At 42.6% G+C, this 23,026-nt stretch overlaps 1 protein-coding gene across 1 annotated transcript in view; it reads left to right on the forward strand.

The window, feature by feature from the left end:
* The window catches only part of CFAP54 (cilia and flagella associated protein 54), a 215,331-nt gene extending 197,096 nt beyond the window's left edge, over nt 1-18,235 (forward strand). The window contains exon 68 of the mRNA XM_081128376.1: nt 18,001-18,235. Coding sequence (XP_080984502.1) covers nt 18,001-18,120 — 120 coding nt within the window. The 3' untranslated portion in view covers nt 18,121-18,235. The remainder of the gene's footprint in view (nt 1-18,000) is intronic.
* The last annotated feature ends 4,791 nt before the right edge of the window (nt 18,236-23,026 follow it).

Raw genomic sequence — 23,026 nt, forward strand, 5'->3', positions numbered from 1 at the left:
TGGAGATGAAGAAACTGATGCACGGGGGAGGTAAGCAGAGTGCTCAAGGCCTCCCAGCTTCTAAGTGGAGGAGGCAGGGGTCAAATACAGTTCTGCTTAAAAATTCAGGATCTGTGTCTTTAATTAAATTAGATCCACTGAAAGTTCTATTAGAGTATTGGGAGCAGGTGCTACAGGGAGTTTCGGGGTGAGAGGTGAGAAAGTGAGAGAGGGAAAGTGAAAGTTTCCAGTGCAGATGAGTCTTTACAGAGGTCCAGATAGGAAGTCTGGGGAGGGACACGGAGAGGACAGGAGCAGTGGGGGAAAGAGCCAGGAGAGGGGGAGGTTGCCTGCCTAGAAGAGAAAAAGACAAATAATAATGGAACTTGGCCTTAGGGGAGCGGGGAGGGAGCAGGAAGACACTGACAGCACAGTGAGGTAGCTGCCTGGGACAGTGCAAAGTACCCTTTCTCTAGGTCTTGGGGTAGCATATTGAGGTGGGAGGGGTGTAAGTTTGTAGGGAAAGGGTGGGAGAAGCTGGGGCAGTTCACACTTAGTGGTTCTCGTTTCTCAATGAAGTAGAGGCAAGTGTATCTGCTGTTGGAGTTGGGTAGAGGGTTGAGGGTATGGTCTTCTGAGCGGGGGGAGAAGTGAAGGCCTGGAATATTCAGAGTCGTTGAATGTGACGGGCAGGAAAGCTGACCAAGGAGAAATAAAAGGAGTGAGGGCCACATGGATATTTAAGAGTCACTGATATGTTGGGGCACTAGGCTACTTGGCTTGTGATGTTTCTCCAGCAACAAACACTTGGCTTCCTGGACACGGGAGTGAGGCAGATGCAAGAGAAGAGGCACGTGGCAGGTGAGATGCTAGTGCGACTGCCGACAGCGTGCAGGAGGCGCAGGTGGATGGGAGCAGCGCTGCGCTTTCCTCACTCGGCTCAACAGGGCAGCACCGCCACAGCGCCACAGCGCCACAGCCTGGTGTCTGCTGTGCTGGTCAAGCTCTAGTTGAACATCAAGTAGTTTATGCAGTGTTTTCTTTAAAATACTTGGAATTTAACCTAAAAAACTCTCTAATAGTTAAATTCTAATGACTCAACTCCATTATTATGTACATTATTAATGTTCATTTCTTTTCACATTGCTAAATTTAGTGTACCCGTGTTCTCTTATTTTTGATTCTAAAATGATTATTTTTGTATGTGTTTGTGATCAGATATTGACATCAACCACATGCTGGTCACCAAAATAATTATCATCTTTAAGATGATTTCAGTAAGAAGTATGGAGAGAGTAAAAGAACAGCTAGAGAGAGACATAGAACCACAGATATGTTAATATATCTTAGTTTGTTTAGTCATTTGCATCTTTAATTTTATGACTGATGTATTGATTCTGTCATGTGACTTCCTGTGCCCCATAGCCCTTCATGTTCTGATGACCCCTGCCTATCAGCTGAAATTATTGCTCCATAATGCTAGTATCTTATCTTTTGCTAGACTATCATGGAAAAATAGGTAATAACACATTAAACCTATGTCACTGTAACTCAGAGCCCTTCTTTCATCACTTTCTCTCAAGCCCATGGTTTATATCTCTGTATTTAATAGTTTTTATCAGAATGTGTTATAATAATATACTTTCATAATTGTCTCTGTTGTTAGGGCAGATAGGGTCTCACAGAAAAAGATCGGATCTTCTTATAGTTTTATTCTCAGTGACTCACCCAGTTTTGGCTCTCCCTCTGAGCCCTGCTCCCTTTTCCCCACCAAAGACAAATGTTTGTTAAATACATGAATGCTCATAATACACCTGCCAGGGATCCCCCTGGGTTGCAGTTCCAGTCTAGACATTAACAATAACTTTAGACTCATTGATTTCATGCATTTGTGTAGTAAACATTTGACAAGTGCCTCCTCTGTGCCAGCCATTGGACTGGGCACTGAGACACAGAAGTAAAAGCCGAGTCCCTACATACGAGGGGGCCTGCAGTTTAGTGGGAGAGACAGACAGACAAATACAGAAGCAGTTACTGTACAGTGTGCGGTAGAGGCCTGGGGGCCAAGCACCATTCCTCAGTAATTATATTAGTTAACATTCTGATACTATCTTGGCCTAATTCTGAAGGTGAGAAATTCCCTTTGGTGTCTTTTTAAGAAGGGTTCACTAATTCCCTGTAAGAAATCAAGGGAGTAGAAGTTCCTGTGGCCCATGGTTAGAAGTTTTAATTTCTTTGGAGAAGGATTGGGAGGCAGCAGAGGATCCTCGGGTAGGATTAAGCATGAGCGGGGCACACTGGGAAGCATGAGGAAGACTTCAGAAAACAAGGCTGGAAACGGGAGTCCCTGCTTTGGCGGTAGGCTCAGTGCTGAGGGCACGTTCAGAGCTTTGTTTATGGGGATGAAAGGGAATGGGACAAGCCCCCAAATCCCTGGACACAAAAGTCAATAAAGAGAAAAGTTTATTAAAAAGTCAGCCTAGTTTACAAGCTGCAGCTGAGTGCAAGGCACTGTACGGGACCCCCTGGGAGCAGGAGTGAAAGACATTGTCGCCTCGAGGAGGCCGACAGAGAGGGGGGACGGCGCTGATGCTGACACGCATGGAGAAGGCGCCGGATCTGGCTCTAAGTGCATGATGGCTTCGCATGAAGATGAGAAAGGTTTACAGAGGCTGAAAAACCTGCCCAGAGTCGCACAGCTGGTAACTCACAGGTAGACCATCCGACTCCGGAGCCTGGGCTGTTTGCTGTTAGCATTGCGTATTCCAGTTTGGGGCCTGCTGGCCGCCCAGGTGGAGGGGCTCAGCTGAGCAGTATGTTGCTGAGGGCGTTAGAGCCAGGGTTTGGGAAGTGATAGTGCGGTGTTAATGGACAGGCTCCAGAGCCAAATTGCCGGGCCCTAAATCCCCACCCAGCTCTGATATTTGCTAATTATATAACCACAGGCAGGTTGTTTCACCTCAGTGCTTCGCTTTCCCTATTTTAAGATGGGAATAAAAATAGTATTTATCTCAGAGTCTTTTTGTGTGAATTGCGTTAATCCATGTAAAACTTAGAATGGTGCCTGGCACAAACTGAGCAAAAGTAGTTACTGTTATCATCTAAGAGCTGAGTTCACTTGCAATGAGACCCTTTAAGTAGATTTGTTTCCCCAGGAGTGCTGCAGCACGAACAACAACAGGATAAAGCCTCTGAGTACATTCCAGAAAGAACGGCTGGAATAAAGCAGGTGCCAGGAATGGCTGCACGCCTCCCTTCTAACCAGTGTAGGCCCATGTTCATCTGCTCCAGTTACTGTTGTTATGTAACAAAGTGCCCCAAATTTAGCAGCACAAAATGACCGCCTCTCATTAGCTCAAGGATTCTGTGGGTCACATATTTGGAAAGGGCATAAGGGAGCAACTTGTCTCTGCTCCATGGTCTCTGGAGAATCAGCTGGGAGGACTCTGAGGTTGAGGATGATTCGGCTGCTGAGGCTGGAATCCCTCAAGGTGCGAGGCTCATTGGGTTTGGTTCTCCCTGCTGGCTGGGGGCTGGGGACTGAGGGTGGGAATGAAGATTGGGCTGTTGGCCAGGACAGGACACATGACCTCTTCGTGGTAGTTGGGCCACTGCACAGTATGGTGTCTGGGTTTTAAGAGTGAGCCACCCCACCCCAGACCCCACCAAGAGAACCAGGCAGAAGCTCTATCACTGTCTGAGTCACTATGTAACTTTGAAAGTTATATAATGACCCTTCCCCACTAGTCCCAGATCCATCCAGATTCAAGGTTGGACAGAGACCCCACCCCTTGATCGGAGGACTATTGCAGCTGTTTGGGGAAAAGGCAATCTGCCAGATTCAATAAAACACTCCCAAATTTCTTGGCCTATTCCTTCTCTGAGCAGAGGCTGCTCCTGGCAACCTGCTCAGGCAATTTTTAAAATTAGTCGGTGTCTCTCCCCAAACATGCTAGGTGACTGTCATGGGGTTGCTGAGTGTGTCTGCACCCAGACAGGAGAGGTAAACTAGGCGGATTCTCAAGGTACTCTTTCAAATAACCTATGCAGATTTTCTGGGTGTTAGGCGGGGTTGCATGTAGCCCTACATATGTGGATCAGCTTCCATTTCACTTTTTCTAGGCTCTTAAATCCTAGAGGGTAGGGCTAGGCTGTTTAACCTCCTTTGGCTAATTTTACTACATTTCCGTGTGCCTCTTCCTTTTAACAAAATACCCCAAATGGTGTCAGTGACAATACTCTCTTTAAGCTGTCATTTACGTCATTGGGCACAAGGTTCCACATATTCCATAGTCGGTGTTTACTAAGTCTTAAAAAACTAAATCTATAACTTGTTGATCCAGTTGAGAGTTTCAGGCTGTTGTTATTATTTGTATCAGCCAAGAGTCTTTTGTTTTCTTTCTTTGTTTTGTACCAGCCAAGAGCTGTCTGGATAGATTTTAGGGGCATCTAGAATTGCATCTTCCTTCTGTGAGACATTACCATTCTGTCCTCAAGTAAAGAGCGTCCTTTGTGTGTAACCACAAGACATCCACTTAATATTCTCTTTTTCTTTAGAAGACAATCCGGGCTGACATCAGCTCCTCGCTGCTTTTAAACACAGTGCCGACTTTGATTCCAGCCGCTCACTGTTCACTTCTGTCACATTTGGCTAAGGCAGAAAGAAAGCCCCCAAGAAAAGGCCAGGCTATTAATGTGCTCTTCAAAATCCTAAGAAAAGGCTAAGCTGTTTATAGCGTTTTCGAAATGCTCATCTCTAGGAGACTCGCCAGCAGTGGTGTCAAGGTGAAACCCGCTCTGCTTCATCAAGGAACCCGGCGCCTTTGTGTTTCCGTGCTCAAAGTATTGGTCCTGCTTTTGTTAGGCGTGTGGTTGGGAGGTGCAATGGCACCTGGATATCATTTAAACTAAAATATCATCCTGGAGCTGATACGGTATATTTACTATAACAGCGGCCAGAGGTGTGTTCACTGCTTGATAAAGCAAACCTGGCTCCATTCAGGATGTAACTGTATCTCAGAGTCAAAGGGAAACTTTCCCTGAAATTTAGTATAACTTCCAAGGAGGTGAGAGGCAGGGGGTGTCATTAGCAAATCTGTTCACTGTGTTCTGTTTCCCTGAAAATGGAGTTAAATGTTTACTTTCATTTAGTTCATTCATTTTGCTAAATGGGTTTGTCTTGATTAAAAAACTGGACGTTTAACAGTGGGATTAGGTTTTCATGCTGGTTTTTGCCTCATATAGTTGAGTCAGTTGGCAACTTTTTGGAAATTCTCTGGACAAATTTTCCTTATAATTGCATGAATTCCCAAAGAAGCAGCAGGTGCACATTTACCCATTTTTCTTGTTAATACTTTCGGCACTAGCTGTTTGAGATTTTTGTTTTTATTCCACCTGAATCTCAGGCAGCTAATGCCACTACGTTCTTTTCTCAGCCACCCGAGAGAGCATAGTGCAGTGCGAAGGGCACCCGGCAGGCACCGTCTAGCCCCAGTGTTGCCCTTGTGGGCCAGTCATTCACCTGTAAACACCTCAGGTCAGCCAGATTCCGTTGACGGTCTCGAAAGCGATGCATCTTAGTGGATAAAGACGGGTTTTTTTCCTGTTCCCATCATCCGCTGCTGTGTGACTGCGAGCAGGGTACTTGACTACCTTATCTGCGCATCAGTCACAGCCACTCCAAGATGAGATTGATGTGGGCTCACATTAGAAACAGCAAGCAGCCAGTGAGTGTGGTGCCCATACAACCCCAGTGGTAAGCGTTCACTGCCCCATGGTCCTCTTTATCTCTCCCAGCCTCGCAGTGATGGGAAATGAGTCATTCCTTCATTGGACCCTTAGCAGCTCCCTTTATTAGTGGCCTCTGGCCTGTCTAAAAGTTTGCTAATTTTCTAAAGAATAAAAGGATACTTAATAGATGTATTCTTAGTATTATTTTTCAGCCATCGTTTTCAAACTAAATTTTTTTGTTTTGAGGTAATGGTAGATTCACTTGCAATGATAAGTAATATAGAGAGATCCTGTGTGCCCTTTACCCAGTTTTCCCCAGTGGTAACATCTTGCCAAAGCATAGCACGGTATCACCACCAGGATTCTGACAGTAATAAAGTAGCATGCAGAACGATTTCATCATCACAGGGACTCCTCCTCATCCTCTCACAGCTGCTCCAGCTTCCATCCCACCCCGTCCCCGACCCTGACCCTTGACAATTACTAATCTAGTCTCCATTGCTATCATTTTGTCATTTCACAAATGTTGCATTTAATGGGGGCTGGCATTTTTTTACTCAGCATTATTCCCCAGAAAGCCATTAAACTATGCATTTGATGAACCAAGAATCCGAATGAATATTGACACATTTTATTTCGGTAACAGAATTATCGCTAGCCAGAAGGGCTTAACGTGGTGCCTGGCGCCTGGTGCGTAGCAAACTCCTGGGAGGCCCAGGGGCGGTCCCCGCTGCAGCTGCCTCGCCCGCCTCCTCTCTGTCCTCTTGCCCCGCCTCTGCTTCCCACATCCGCTCATTGATATTGACGGAGGCCGATTGGTCAGGTTAAAAAATTCTAAAAAGAGTTAAGTGAAGTAATTTGTGTGAAAGTTCTTTGTAAATTACAAACTCTGTCAGACTTTGTATCAGAAATTGCTGGTCTGTGCTGGCCACATTCTCGGAATGGTGTGCAGGTGCTCGCGGTGCATGCGACGTGAACAGAGGGGTCAGCGAGCAGGCTTCCCCACGTGCACGCGAGGCCTGCCCTCCAGTTGCTCCTCCAGCAGGAGCTGCCAGCCAACGGAGCTTTGATCCTGAGCAACAAAGTCCCATGAACAAAACACAAACGTCAGTTCACGTTCTTTATAAATCCTTTGCTCTAAAAAAGAGCCTCCTGCTTCTAGTTGCCAGACATTAAGACCAGTGAGCTCCTTCATAAAAGCATCAAGAGATGCCCAGTATTGTTCGAACTCGAGAGTTTCCATTTCTGTATCTCAGGTGAAAAGCCCCCAAGCAGACCCAAACCAATCCTCCTGGAGGGAAGCCAGCTTCACTGTACTCATTTCTTCCTGTAACGTTGCTGCTGAGATTCAACGTCCTTCCTCTAAGTGGAGTTCATTCCATCCTGACTGATGGAATTTCCCCTGTTCAGAAGTAGGGTAAGGGCAGAGCAAGCTTGCTCGGGCATACGTACATGTTTGAGTCAGGATGGGGTAGGCTAGGCTGAGCTAACAAATAACCCTACATCTCAGCGGCAATAAAGGTTTATTTCTTTCTCATGCAAAGTCCAGTGTAGGGCGGGTGGCTCTCCTTCAGCCTGTAACTCTGCTGTCTGGACTACTTGGCCTCCAGGGTCACCACCGCAGGAGAAGACGGCTAGGGAGCTTACAAGATTGTTTCAGGTGGGGCGGCCATACGTGCCAGTTTGCCTGTGACAATCACAACGTATACCTGTTGGGCAGTGGTTAATATGTCTCCTTTTGTTTTATTCTCAAAAGCCATCCAGTTTAGACAGTAAATTAGGCTGACCATTTCTGAGAGCCAGCTATTGTAACACCTGCCCATACCCTGTTGGCCTCCAGCTAACGAGCAGGGGCGCAGAGAACTGTAGAAGAGCAAATACGCATTTCAGTGAACACCGAAGACTTCCGGCACAACAGGCATTCTCAGGAACGCCACGGATTTTTAAACAGAATTAACTCCTTAACTTTAATTACCAAGATTGTGTTGAGCAGATATGACATAGATATGATATTCTTATGACCGAAACCGTCTCATGTAGTCACGCATTGTGCTGGGCTGAACCGTGCTGCCCCCAACCCCGGCCGTCCACATCTGATCCCCGGACCTGTCACCTTACAGATGTGATTAAGTTAAGGCTATTGAGGCGGGGAGATTATCCCGGGTTATCCAGGTTGTCCCTCACTGTAGTCAGAGGTTCCTTACAAAAGGAAGCAGAGGGAGATTTGACAACAGGAGAGAAGGCAATGTGATGGTGGGAGCGGAGGCTGGAGGGATGTGTATTGAGGGTGGAAAGGGGGCTGCACGTCCAGGACACAGGTGGCCTCTGGGAGCCTCTAAAAGGCACAGAAACCGATTCTCCCCTTAGAGCCTCCAGGAGGAACCAGTCCTGTTGGCATCTTGACTTTAGCGCAGTGGAACTGATTTCGGATTTCTTATTTCCAAGACTATAAGAGAATGAATGTGTGTTGTAAGCTATCAGGCTTGTTGTAAACTTGTTATAGCAGCAATATGAAATTAATACATACGTACATTCCAGAGTTCAGCATGTGACTGGATTTCTGTTTTGAGTTAAGGTAGATACTATTATTATCTTTATTTTATGGGTGAGAAATTGAAGCCTGAAGAGTTTCAGTGACTTGCCCAAGTCCCCTCAGCTAGTGTGAGAGCCAGGATCACGCCTAGGCAGACCGGCCCTTCAGAAGTGCTCCTAATCACTCTGCCCTACTCTCTCCCCCTACTGCCCACTGCCCTCCAAACTCCCTCCCACCATGTCTGTCAACCTCAAAATGCCAGAATGCCCCTGCTCCCTGGAATCTCCTCTCACTCCCACCCGACTTCAGTCTCTTGCTCTTCCCACGGGCTCCATGGCACTCGGGACACATTTCCAGCATCTTTCAGCTTTTGGAACTTTTATGGACGGCTCTAGGTCTTCCATAGGGAATTTAGGCTTCTGGTGAAATTATTGAATTTCTTCATATTTAAGTTTTGGGGAAAATATTATTACTGAATCTTCTTCCTACTCTTTACTTTCTAATTCTCTTCCTCATAAGCTAGAGAGGGGAATGTTCCTAAGAGTAAACAAAGTGATTAATAGACGTGATCCTGGACCTGTATTGAGCTTGTTTTACCATGAAGAAAAGAAGCATTGGAAATTTGTTGTATAAATTCTTACTTAGTTATTACTTGAAATCTCCCCTTAGCTTATCTTGGTTATATACTAGTATGCATTTTGCCATATGGCCCTTGTTTAATGGTTCTGTAGTTAACAACTGAATTAAATATGTATGCCTGCCATGGCCCCTGCACTGAGCCACCCAGCTCTCCCCTCCAGGACTGAAGAACTTATTTCCCAGCTCTGGGAATGTGCTGCCTGACAGCCATGAGCGCTCAGCCCTTTCTAAGAATTGCCCCTGGCCAGAGACATGGTCTCTTTCTTGGGGGAAGTCTGCATCCAATTCCTGGTTGATATGGGGGTACAAAGACCTGACCTCCCCCCCCACCATTAGAGACAGCTTGAAGGGCCACCCCAGCCCCTAAACCCCTCAAGGGGTTGACTGAGCGCTTTGTTGTATATGCATTGCCCCATCTTCCCTCTCTGCCTAATTCTGCTTTCTTCCCTTTCTCCATGGGTGTTGATCCTAAGGGTATTCCCTAATGAACTTCCTGAAAGCCCTCTCGGGGTCTGCTTCCCAGGAACCTGAACTGCAAAATGAGTTAAAAATGAAAACTGAAGGTCCCTGACTGGTGATAAATACATAGGGGTGCTCAATCCTTATTTGTGGGAGCTAGACGTGTTCTAAAGGAACTAGGAAACATGCTTTCTGGCTTAAAGTTCATTTCTTAATGTAGAAGTAGGGAGAAAGCATGCTACACGTCACCCACTCATGATTAAAAATACATTCTGCAATGTGACCCATAGTTTAATCGCATTCTCTTTTGACCTCCATTTTAACAGTTAATTTACAAATGAAATGAACTCTATAAAACAAAGACTCCAGCCCACTTCCAGTCCTCAATAAATGCAGCCTTCCTTTCTTGGTGAAACAGTTTTTCCAGAGTATGAAAACAGGGCTTGAGAAAGCTTTAAAACCATTTTCTGAACATAAAGGCAGTGATGTAAAGTGAAATGGAATCATGCATAAGCACTAGATCAGAATTGATACCCTCGCATCTCCACAGGGAACCAGGAACAGACGTTCAGCTTTACAGCACACTGGATGTAGGCATTTCTGTTAAATCCCCCCGCCAAGAAACCTTTTCCTTCAGTTCTTCCCCCAAACCGCTGATTATGAGCGGGAACCTCTGGCCGCGTGCTCGCACCCAGCTCTGTGCCCTGTGCGCTTTGTTGATTGCATAACTCATGCTTTCTGTTCTGGTTAGGGCTTTTGAGGTTTTAAAGAGGATCTTCCCTGTTTGAGATCCGTTATTAGCTCTTTGGTGAAAAATACTTTCCTGGAGAGAAAGAGGGAGAGAGAGAGAGGAGCTGTTGTGTGCACAGCGGGTGACCGATTTCAAAGGCTCTTCTCTCTCTGGCCCTGGGACTCCGGAGCAGCCCCAATAAGCCTCCATACCTGCAGCCTAAACTTTTCCTTTTTTCTTAAGGGTCTCTTTTGGTTTTAAAGGATTAACTTCTTAATTAGTTTCCTATAAAAAGCACATACCCATGATGACGACATCGCTACCAGCCCTATCGCTTTTCATCAGGTGGTGCCTAGGATGGGCTTGGGGAGGGGTCTGAAGGGCCATGTGTGTGAAATAGGGGGCAAGGAAGAGGAGGGGTGCAGGAGAAACCGCCAGGCCCCACATTTACTACCCTAGCAGCGCCCTAGCTTACATAATGCCAGGTGGAACGGTTGTGTGGTTTTCCTGACGCCAACCAGTTCGACAGTTCTGACACAACTGGGTGTCCAACAATTCAGTTCACTTCTGACACTACTACCCAGAGTTAGCGCAGGCCCCACAGATTAAGAGCTCATCCGAGAGCACCCCCACTTCAGGGGCCACCTGCGAACAAGGCGCCGGGCTACCCGCACCTCTGCCCAGCATACTGCAAATGCAGGAGCTCCCGCGATGCCCCTCAGGTTCCACAGTTCACTAGAATGACTCAGAGCTCAGGACGGCACTTTATGTAGGCTTACGAGCTCATTATAAAGGGCAGCACTGAGGAAGAGCTGAAAAGAAAACACGCGTAAGGCAAGATCCAGGGCGCCCAGGGAGTGGAGCTTCCGTGCCCCCTCTGGGTTTCCACCCTCTCGGCACATCCATGTGCCTGCCATCCAAGAAGCCCCTTGAAACCTGGCGTTATGGGGTTTTTTATAGAGCTTTCATTACCTTGGCAGGATTGTTTCTAAGTCATTTCTTTCATGGCTGTGACTCAGTGTTCCAAGGTACTTGAAAGGAGACAAAGTTAAATCCATTCATATCACAAAGCCCATGATTTTTTATATTCATTTATCAATTAATTACAAGAGCTGGCAAACATAACTGGTTAGGGGAAATTTGGCTCTCTCCCTTTTTTTTCTTGGTCATTAACACTTAGAATCAATGAAAAGATGACTGCCATTATGCTGAGAGAAGCAAGAAGAGGTCTCAAAGTAGGTGCTCAATAAAAACTCATTGGATTGAGGAAAGTTGTAGATACTTTGACAACTATGTGATTTTTCTTTCAACCACAGAAAATTGTTGGAACAAAAGTCCAGAAGTAATAAAATCTTTCATTATGATAGAATCTAGTTTTCATGCAGAAATGCATATAAAACACAGTAGAGCATTGGCAAATAATCTTTAACTCTCCAATGCCTTTCAAAATTCTCGTCAACAATTTCAAGTCCAGGCCAGATTGTAATGAAACCCTTCACTGTGCCCCAACTTGATTAACTTTCTTTCCCTTTTTTGTACAATTTCAGACTTTTGCTCTCTCTAGGCAGGCAAAAACATCACCATTTCTTTAATATTGCTCTTTCACACATAACCTACTTGAAAGAATTTACGGTCTGCTACCTGCCAAGCTGTTTTCTTCCTTTCTCTCTACAAAGCTTTTTGTAATCCAGGAAAAGAAACAAGGATTTGCTGGTACCTTATTTTGGACAGTTTGGACTCAAAGCTCTTTACAAAAACATAAAAGACTTCTCAATGATTATACGATTGACAATCTTGTCTCTACTGAATGACAAAGGAAGACATTCAGTGATTTTACTTGACCTTAGCTTTACTTGAGAAATTCCCTGTGGGAGGCCTAGAACTTTCCAAAAGCTGAAGCTAGAAAACTGTCTAGATGACTACTCAGCCCCTGGGAGAGGAGTCTGAAGTCAGGTGGGAGTGGGAGGCCAGGCTTCAGGGAGCGTGGGCATTTCGTGGTTGACAGACAGATGTGGTTGGAGGGGGTTAGGAGGACAGTTGGGCAGCAGGGGGAGACAGACAGCAGGACAGAGTGGTTAGCACGCGTTCTGAGGAGTCAGTCTGCCCAGGCATGATCCTGCCTCTCACACTAGCTGAGAACCTTGGGCAAGTCACATAAAGTCTCTGTGTTCACATTGTAAAAAATTATGTGGGCTCGCTTAAATGTCCAGGTAAATCAGTATTGAGTAGATACAGATCAAGAAACATGCCTAAAGAAATACTTTACCTGTTAATTCTGCCATTTTACTTGAAATCTTGTAAATTTTATTTTTTAAATCTTGAATTCTCTAGGAAGAAGGTATAATTCTGACTTCCTAAAGCACATTCAAATCCTCTTAATACGTATTTATGGCACTGATATACTTTGGCTGTGAGATCAGTTTAGCATGTTCACTGAACTCAACATTTTTAAAAACTGGACTTCATTGTTTTGATGATAGTCACTTTTTATTTTATTGTTTAATAAAATGTTTATTTCAAAAAATACCTTGACTATATTTATGTTGTTTCTTTCTATTCCTAATTTAAATAGAAGTTTTAGAAATAATAAGGCTCAATAGCCCTTTTGTGAGTTAACATTACTTTGAAATTTGTAGCTGTTGCAATAAGGCAAGATAATAAAATCAGTAATATAAATATTAAGAAATAATGAAATTATATTTCTTTTTAAACAATATGGTTGTAAAACCAAATAATTTTAAAATGTTAGATTAAGAGAATCTGAAAAGTGGCTGACATGAAAATCAATAACCCTCTACTAAGAATAACCATTTAAAATGGAAATTTTTACTCTTCATTCACAACAATAACAAAACTATAAAATGCCAAGGAATAAATTAAACAAAAATAGTACCTGATGTATGTAATAAAAGGATGAATTTTAGTAGCAAACAGCTTTACAATGCCATTTATTAAATAAACCTTCCTCTTCCCCCTGGATTGAAGAGTCAGGTAGTTAATGACAACCTGTCATCACTTCTAATTAACACTGTATGGAGAGTCTTACCAGTGAAATAGAGGAAGAAAAATAAAGAGGTATGATTGTGGGAAAGGGAGGAATAAATTCTCATCATTCACAGGTATAGAAAATCCAAAATAGCCTTAAAAAAAAAAACCCTCTTAAGATGGATAAATGAATTTATCAAAGTTCATATATACAATATCAATGAAAATATACATTTTATTTCTGTATAGTAGAAAAAGTTAGATATGAAATTTTTAAGAAGCTATCACTTAAAGTTAGAAAATCTACATGGAAATGCAAATGACTTAGTCTGGCCAAGACCATCTAGACAAAGAAGAAAGCTGCTGGACTTACACTTATAGTTTTCAAGTCTTATTAAAGAGCTACAATAACAGTGTGGATCAGTGTAAGTATAGGTATAGACCAAGGGAACAGAATAGAGTCCAGAAGAGATCCACACATGCGCAGTCCATGGTTTATGTCAAAGGTGACTCTTCAGTACAGTGAGGAAAGAATAGCCTTCAACAAATGGATCTGGGTCAGTTGGGTATCTACACAGAAAAATTATGATGCTTTGATCCCTACCTCACAATAGATACAGAATCAATTCCGAATTGATTGTGGAACTAACTGTGAAAAGTAAACAATAAAGCGTCTAGAAGAAATCATAGATTGTCTTCATGACTTTTGTAATGGCAGAGCTTTCAAAATTGGACCTATGGAAAAGTACCAATTATAAGGGGAAAGAGTAATAAATTGGACTGTATTTTAAGACACTATTAAGAGTGGTTAGAGCATTGGCACAAGCACTAAAAGGGTCACGGGTTCGGTTCCCAGTCAAGGGCACGTATCTGGGTTGCAGGTTTGTTCCTCTGCCCGGGTCAGGGTGTGTGTGGGAGGCAACCAATTGATGTGTCTCTCTCACATCAATGTTTCTCTCTCCCCCCTCCCTTCCTCTCTTCCATTCTCTCTAAAAAGCAATGGAAAAAATATCCTCAGGTAAGGATTAACAAAAAAAGAATTAAAAAAAAATGATGTGGCATTGGAGAAAAGATGTGGCATTGGAGAAAAATATTTACATATACCCGACAAAGGACTGGTTTCTAGATTATATTAAGAATTCCTGTATATATCAGTAAGAAAAAGACAACTCAATATTAATTAGACAAAAGGCATGCATTTCAAGAGAGACCAATAAACATATGTTTAATATTACTAGTTGTTAGGGACATGACATTAAAAACATGAAGAGATATCTCAAAACTTCCCACGTAATGTCTAAAATTAAAAAGTGAAATGATCAAAGTGTGTGAAGATGCGGAGTAACTGACTTCCTCATACATTACTGGTGGGGGTATAAATTGGCCAATCACTTTAGAAAACTGGTAAAATCAGCTTAAAGATAAATATGTGCATAACCAATGTCCCAGAACATTCCATTTTTATGTATATACCTCACAGAAATGTGTACCTATGTATACCAAAAGGCTTGCTGATTCATAACAGCAAAAAAATTGAAATGAAGTTTTTAAAGAATGTGAAATAATCTAAATGCCCAGCATCTGGAAAATTCATTAATAGTGATACATTCATACAATGGAAATTATGCATCAATAAGAATGAACAGATTATTGTTAATACTCAATGACAGCTATGAATCAGAGGAACATAATGTTCAGCAAAAACAGCAGCCACAGAAGAGTACGTATTTTTTATCTACTTAAATACAGTTAAAAATATATAGTTAAAAAACTAAAATATTGGCACAGAAGCCAGAATAGCAGTTACTGTGATGGAAGGAGGGCAGGATTGGTGACTAGGAGGGAGCACCAGGGGACTTTCGGATGCCAGTTATGTTCTATGTCTTAATCTGAGTGATGGTTATGAGGATGGGTTCGTTTGGGGGGGAAAATCAAGTTGTACACTTAAGATTTCTCCTTTTTCTGTCCGTATATTATGCTTCAGTGAAAAGTTTATTTAAAGAATTGTGTCAGCAACAGAAAAATGTAGTCTACTGTGTTGTAGCCTAATAGAAATAGCTGGAATCTGCAGCATTAGACTTGTCCACCAAAGGGCTTAAATGCCTTGGTGCCTAGAAAGGCAGGAGCAATAACACAAGGGTAAGTTCTGACATTTCAGGGTAATTTGTGTTCATAGGACAAGCAAGAATTAATAACTCCAGGATGACAGCTATTTTTATTGTACCTTCCTGACCCGCAGCTTCCACTTGTGGCCTCCATAAATAAAGTCAGCAATTCATCTCCGTCCTTCGACAAATGGCCACTTGTTTCTGCAGGTTCATTGTCACGGGTGAGAGGCCAAAGTGCTCTATTTGGATCTAGTATATAAATTATGTCATAAAGATACTTCTAATGTTATCTAAAACTCACTTGGCTCCTTTTTTTTGTTTAAACACTCATCTTTAACATGAGAAGAATTCTACAATAACAGAGGTACAGCACCAGAGAAAGCACATATGTTTTAATGTTAATTATTATTTCTGTGTATACTACTTTCAAAATTATCTACTAAAGATATTATTGGACATTAGGCCTTTCATTATCATATAATAAACGGAATGTTTAGTGCAATTAAATAGCAGGAAGATATAACCAAATTAACCACTGTAATCACATATATTTTCAACATATCAATAAACTAGTTAATGTTAGCTCTCCAAGATGTTTCCTGTTTTTTAATGATGAAAAATCGTCATTAAATGGTAAAGAAAGGTTTATAACATTCCATAATAATATGCTACCCTGGGTTTGAAAAACCCCACATATGTTTCTGATTGAAGTATTAATTGCCCGAACCTACGTGGTAAGTAATCTGGCAGCAAATGTTAAAAAGTAGAATGTAAACACCCTTGGACTAAACCAACCCCCTTGGGCAATCAGTAATACAGAAATTGAAGCACTTGTACCCAGGAGGTATGTAAATACAGGGTGTTCCCCCAAAACGTATACACACATGTTGAATAATTATAAAGGCAGTGTTTATTAAAATACACTTCATTTTCAAAATTGAGCTATCAGCTGTTAAAGTATGTACACATTTTTTGGGGACACCCTGCAGACAAGCATGTACAAAAACTAGAAACAACCTCTTTGGTGAATGATTGAATAAATTGGGATATGTCCATCCCATGCATTATTAAATAGCCATTAAAACTAAGTGTTCAGTAGTGATAATAAAACATAGCCTTTGTTGGGTGTTTGTGATGAGCACCCTTCTAAGTACAGTTGACCCTTGAACAACACAGATTTGAACTGGGTGAGCCCACTTGTATGTGGATTTTAAAAATAAATACCTACAGTACTGTAAATGTATTTTCCTTGTGATTTTCTTTTTTCTAGCTTTCTTTATTGAAAGAATATAGTACATAATACATATAACATACAACATAGGTGTTAATCAACTTTTTATGCTATCTGCTAAGGCTTCCAGTCAACAGTAGGCTATTAGTAGTTATTTTGGGGGGGGTTAAAAATGTTATATGCGGATTTTCAACTGTGTGGGAGGATTGACACCCCTAATCCCAGCATTGTTCAAGGGTCAACTGTATTTTACATGTGTACACTCATTACATTCTTGTAACAACAGTGATGATTATTTCCGCTTTATGGGTGAGAAAATTAAAGTCACAGCACATCAGGTAGCTTCCCTAAGCTCACACTCCTGGCATGTGGCGAGGGCTGGATCTGAACCAGACGGTCTTCTTCCAGAGTGCGCACTCCTCGCCTCCACGTGCTCCTCGCCTCCACGTGCTTATTCTGCCTCCCTGAGTGGATGGAGGGATTCCTCTTATATGTTGGTGACTGAAAAACAATGAATGGAAATCTAGTTATTCTATTTCAAAAAAAAAAAAGAAAGAAAAGAAAAAGAAAAGTCCCATGTGAAGATGCATGTGTACGAGGATCTTAACAGTTTCGGAAGGAAGAATGCTCCTCAGACTGGTGACTGATGGCTCCAAGATTCAGCAAGAAAGGGGATATAATTTTTATTTATTCACTTCTTTATCATTTGAAGTTATAGAAAACGCTGGGATACTTCTGTCATTTTTTTAATCCAATAACATGGGGAAAAAGAAATAAAAACTAGCCTCCATTTTTAGTTTCATTATGTTTTCTTGAGAATATAACAGGTTCATTTAACAAGCAGACAACTTGTCCTCTAGTTTTTTACCAGGATTCAGGCCCACAAGGATCTAACTCATTAGGGTCCTTCTACATGACGTCATTGATCTTCGAAAGTATTCGAAAGTATCTAGACCTGCATGAAGTGGGCCTCCAGTAAACATTTGTTTCCTTTCCTTCATGTTTTTCTCCCATTTCTGCCCTTGTCCCAACCAAATAACCAGTGCTACGATCACAAAAGCAGTCTTAGTTCCCATTTTTCAGGCTCTCAGCTGACTTTGGCTACACTAGTCCTTGGCGTGGTAGTGCAGCGCCTCTTTCAGAGAGAATTGAGCTCCTAACATAATTTGCTTCCCTGTGGCAGGACTTAAGCTCAAAACGAGAGAGGAAGATTTGTCAACTGGGCAACCTGCTATCGGGAAAGCATCCCATTAGGAACAGGGCCAAACGTCCTTCATTTAGAATCATACACAATGCTTATGTAAATACAAATAGTCCATATTTCTAGGAGTATCTGCTGTTTTATAGGCTCAACTTTACAGATTCATACATATGAATCTCTACACTGTTTTATAGACTCATAGATGTGAATCGCAATAGGATGTAAAATGACATGTGACATTTCAGCAGTGTAGAGGTGCAACGCTGTGCGTTACTTTAGGCAAGAATTAAGGATCTTTCACATAAAATTATTATATGGAATTGGTAGTTGTTTATTTTGAGAACTGTACTTCAGTCAACAGTTGGAAACAGTGCATTTCATGAACGTCTTTATGCTTTTTCTCAGATTCCGTTTAAGGTCTCACTGCTGGCCATACTCAATCTCGAGAGACTTTTCGATCTTGCTAACGGCTGCATCGTCTCGGGAGGAAGCCTTTTCAACTGGATTGTGTCGATTATTCCCTGAACGTTCCTTGCGTGTTACCCTCACGAAGGATTTCATTGTTACTGTCTTCCTTGGTTTGAAATAAGTTTTAGACTGTCTCTTACAACAAACAAAATAAAACTGTTTTCTTACCTAACCTCAATTTCCTTAAAAACTATAGTTTTGAATAACGTTTCACATTGCATTTGAATTAAATGACAATGCTGTTGCTCATGAAGACGTCTCGCAGAGCTGTTCATAGAAAATATGTTTGTACACAGTCCAGCTATTCCCGTGTTGATGTAGTTTATGTTTAGGTTGCTTTAGATGTGTCTGTATCACAAGACTGCATTAAGCCAGTGGCTCTCAGCTGGGGGAACTGTGCGTCTAGGATGACATCTGGCAATCCCCGAAGACATTTTCAATTATTATAACTGGAAGGAGGATGCTGCAGGCATCTAGTGGGGAGGAGCTAGGGATGCTGCACATTTACAGTTCCCAGGAGAGCGCCCCACAACCAAGTCAGTGATTTAAGCCGCTGTTTCCTCACCAGTAGAATGGGAATATTAGTAGGATGGCCGTGTGGGTTAAATGAAGCGAGATGGTGTAAGAAGGGACTGAGCGCAATACCTGAGGGAGTAACAGTCATCGTGCTGAGAATTTTCATTCCCCTGCCAAGCCAGAAGGGGATCACACATTTCCAACTCATCGACAGCCTAGCTAGAATCGTCCTAGGATCCTACATAGAGGAGATGAGTCTTGAGCAAGACTTTTCATTATAAGGATTTGGATTGAAAATTTGCTAGTAGGCAGGATGCTGTAAAAGAATAAAGGCATAAAAATGAAAATGAATATGATGTGTGTGCAGAGGACTCTCCTGCTACCTTTCTGGAGTGGACAGCCATAGTAGAAAATCAGAAAATCCAAGGTGGAACTAGAGTGAAGTCAGTGGGCTTGGTTCCTATATAATAGGGAACCATTACTGGTGGTTAAGGGGAGGAGTGGCAAATGCCAGGCACTGGTAGACAGTCAGTAAATGGTGAGTGAGTGAAAAGAAATGAATGAATTGATTAACTAATTAAATGAAATGAATGATGGCCTGGCTTTCAGGGAAAATAAGTATGCAGGGTTCATTGGCAAGGGAAGAAACGAAGGCAAGAAAACCAAGAGGAAAGAGAAAAACAAAATATTTTCCAGGGAATTCAGAAGAATAATCGCCTGATTGCTCTTCTATGAAATAAAGTTTGGGTCAAACAGAGAAGCCATTCAGATAGTGATGGCTCTACTGGGGCTTATCAGTTTCTTGCGGGGATAGCTAATGCTTTCAAGGGTTTTGTGTTCCTCCCAGGGGAAGCTGAGTTTATTATGCAAAGTTTCACCCTCGGGGGCAAAAGGCGCACAACCAAAGGCAGTACAGGTTTGACGTAGGTGTGGAAACAGCGTGACTAATACCCAAAGCCATTTCCTTTAACCTGGTGGTAATTTCCTGCACTGTATTTACATGTCATCCATTCTTCATCAATATTACTAAGCTATTACTAATTGCATGCTTTTGTTTTTCTTTATTTTAAATATTAGTGAATATAAAGGTATATACTGTTTTATAGAACCCTAGAACAGTGCCCAGCACATAGTAGAGGTCTGTGATATTTGTTGAATGAGTGGATGGATGGATGGATGGATGGATGGATGGATGGATGGATGGATGGAAGGAAGGGCAGATGGATGGATGTGACCCAGGCAAGATGGCTCTATGAGGCTCTAAATGGAGGGGTGCAAAGGTATCCCCGCCACCTTCCCGTCACTAGCTCGGCCGTGACTGCCTGCCCTGACCTCGGCAGGCACTGCACCAGTCAGTACTTCACATGCATTCTCTCCTCCTGTCCTCGTAAGAATTATGACCATGGTGCACATAGAATGACTGCCCCATGTTACAGATGAGGAAACAAAAGTGTAGGCAGTTCTGTAAGTTCCCCAGCGGCCACAGTTAGAGGCAGAGCCAGGATTTCAATCCCAGCCCTGTCTCCCTGGAGAATCTGAGCTCTTTGTTGCCAAACTGGCTTCCACAGCCTTGTACCCACTCAAGGCACTGAGAAATTTGAAAGTCAAGGGACAGGAAGACATAGCCGAGCCTTAAACTCAAATTGGAACACCGGTGGTCTGCCCTAGAAGCAGATTTTTTTAAATGACTTGCAGACCTAAGTGGGTGTCCCAAGAAAGCATGGGGGTTTCCCCAGTGCTCCCCACGCCAGCGTGCCGGTTTCCTCGGGGAAGGAAGGTCCCTTCCAAGTAGTACAGATACTATTTCAGCACAGTTTTACTTTTTCTCCACATTTAGTAACTTACAGCTGCTGTTATTCTTGGGTGGTGTTTGGGCTGAAAGAGACACCGTCTCAAACTGCACCAGGCCCCTGCAGACGCCGTTTCCCCATGTCCAGCCATCATCGCAGAAGCCTCCCACCTCCTCTGAAACAGTAACGGCGCTCACTAGAGTTGAAACCTTCTGTGCAAGGCAGTGAGGAGATGGTGATGAACTGGGCCAAAGCAGGGACCGAAAGAAACTTCAAAACCCGCCAGGATGAGAGATGTGTTTATTTCCAGAAACCTTCCAGGTTTTTTCTAAGGACCAAGTTACACAATTTGCAGCTGCTTTTTTCTCACGCTGTATACAGTGCCTGCGAATGCTTCACAGGGGACACCTGCGGGCTTTCTGTTTTAATTGCGGCAGAGAGTGACAGGCGCCGCTGAGGGGGCAGGAGGGAGGCCGAGGGGAGGGAGCGGGCCGGGAGCGGGCCAGGGCGGCAGCTCACGGGTGGGTAACAAACACCAGAGCTGCTCCCGCCTGGCTCCGTCAGTCCCCAGGAGATGGCTTTAGAAGCTGGCCCCTGCCGCCACCGAGAGGCCGGAGCGCTGTAGGCTCGGGCACCTCGCGTGGAGGCGCTTGCACGGCCCTCCCGGCGGGCCGCTTCTGCGGTGAATTGGGGGGGCTGGTACCTTTCTAGAGAGCTCTAGGAACTTGGTTTCTGCCTCTAATGCTCCTGGAATTTACAGGGTGTCCACAAAACCTGGAGAATTAGGTGAACTATATTTGTAATATTATAAACATCTTCAATCCATAAAAAATAAAATTATTTTTAATTTATTTCTGTATGTGTGCTCAGGATTGGACAGGCCCCTAACTGCGGGTCAGGGGAGAAGACGGGGGCCCAGAAGCCCAGCCCTCAACCGCTCGCGCTCGGTTCCTCACACCCGAAATGCTCGTGGTTTTCCCCAGCGAAGCTCTCGCTCACGCGCCCAGCGGACTTGCGGGGCAGTGTCCCTGCTGCACTGATGACGGCGGTAAAAATACCAGAAATCTGCTAGCATCCCTAAGGTGGAGAATGGGCAAATATATGATGGTGTAGTTATACAGAAGAATATCATACAGAAGCTATAAGTTAATAACAGACTACTAAAGAGCAGTTATAAATGAATTAATTATCATTTCTCGTAGATCAGAGATATTAATCTGGATACACTCCAAAAGCAGGTTGAGCAAAAGAAAAAAAAATGAAATATTGCAGAAGAATACATATATGAAGATACCATTAATATAAAATTTAATAAACAGACAAAACGACATAATAAGCATTTATGGATGTATAAGTATGTCCTAAAAACACTTTTTTAGACACAGGTTAATGGTCAACATCCAGATCAGGTTTGTGGCCACCTCTTGGGTGAAGGGGGGGGACATGGTCTAGGAAAAATGCCCAAGCGGTCACGTTTGTATCTGTAAGACTTCCCTTTTTAATCTGGGGGGGGGTGATATTTGTGTCTACTTTTTTATATACATTATATATTTCATAAATTAAAAACACACACACTGTTGACCTTCCTCATCTTATTGGCTGGAATGTGTTGTATGGCTGTTGGCTCACCTATCAGGAAATAACCATTAAATGTGAGTGATGACTCTGGTCTCATGATACAACTGTAACTGATAGTTCACTTCTGGCTCCAATTTGGGGGTTTTTAATGACAACTAAGAATCATATTGAAGCTAATGTCAAGCTATACATGTGCCCAATTTAGAAAACTCAATTTGTGAAATATTAATTTTTAATATAAGATAGTAGAGCTTCAATAAATGTTTAATTAAATTGAGGCAGATTCCCTATATGATTTCTATCAATTGGGGGTTTCCTAGTTATACTTTAAATGATTTGATTCTCTGAAATTAGATATATGCAGAAAGTTTTACACGACTGCTACTTGCATGCAACGAGGTTCACTTGTAAAATCCATCTATTTGCACAGTTTCAATGTTTTAAAAAATAAATTAAGTTTCTTATATGCAAGACACATTTCCTAGTTTGATTTACACTTCAGTAGAGCTTCCTGAGTTGCAACTTGGACACTGACATTTCCATGGCAACATATTTTTTTGTCCTAAAAACAGGCATGATTAAGAAGGCGGCTTCAGTGACAGCAGTTTTCTTTATAATTAAATTCATTAGTTAAAATGCTGGGTTTAAGAGGAACAGGAATTTTATTGCAACAAGGACATTTTCAACGGGAGCTTTGGAGATAACACAAAATTAATTGCAATTAAATTGCCTTTGGTCCTGTTTGATATTTAAGATAACATTTATACTTTTCACATTTAATAGCTTAGAATGGAACAGGTCTGAAACCACATTCTGCTCAAGCACACGTCACCCTTAACCTCCCTTTAAATTGTCCACAATGTGAAAACTCAGTAGATTTGTAAGTAATTTGAAAATTTCCAAGTAGCTTCACAACTTTCCTAATTTTCCCCTACAAGATTCACAAAAATTTCTTTAAAAAAAAATTTTTTTTTTGTTAATCCTCACATGAGGATATTTTTTCCATTGATTTTCAGAGGGAGTAGAAACAGTGATGTGAGAGAGACGCATCCGTCAGCTGCCTCCCATTCATGCCGTGT

Source organism: Miniopterus schreibersii (assembly GCF_964146895.1).
Source record: "Miniopterus schreibersii genome assembly, chromosome: 2".
Lineage (NCBI taxonomy): Eukaryota > Metazoa > Chordata > Mammalia > Chiroptera > Miniopteridae > Miniopterus > Miniopterus schreibersii.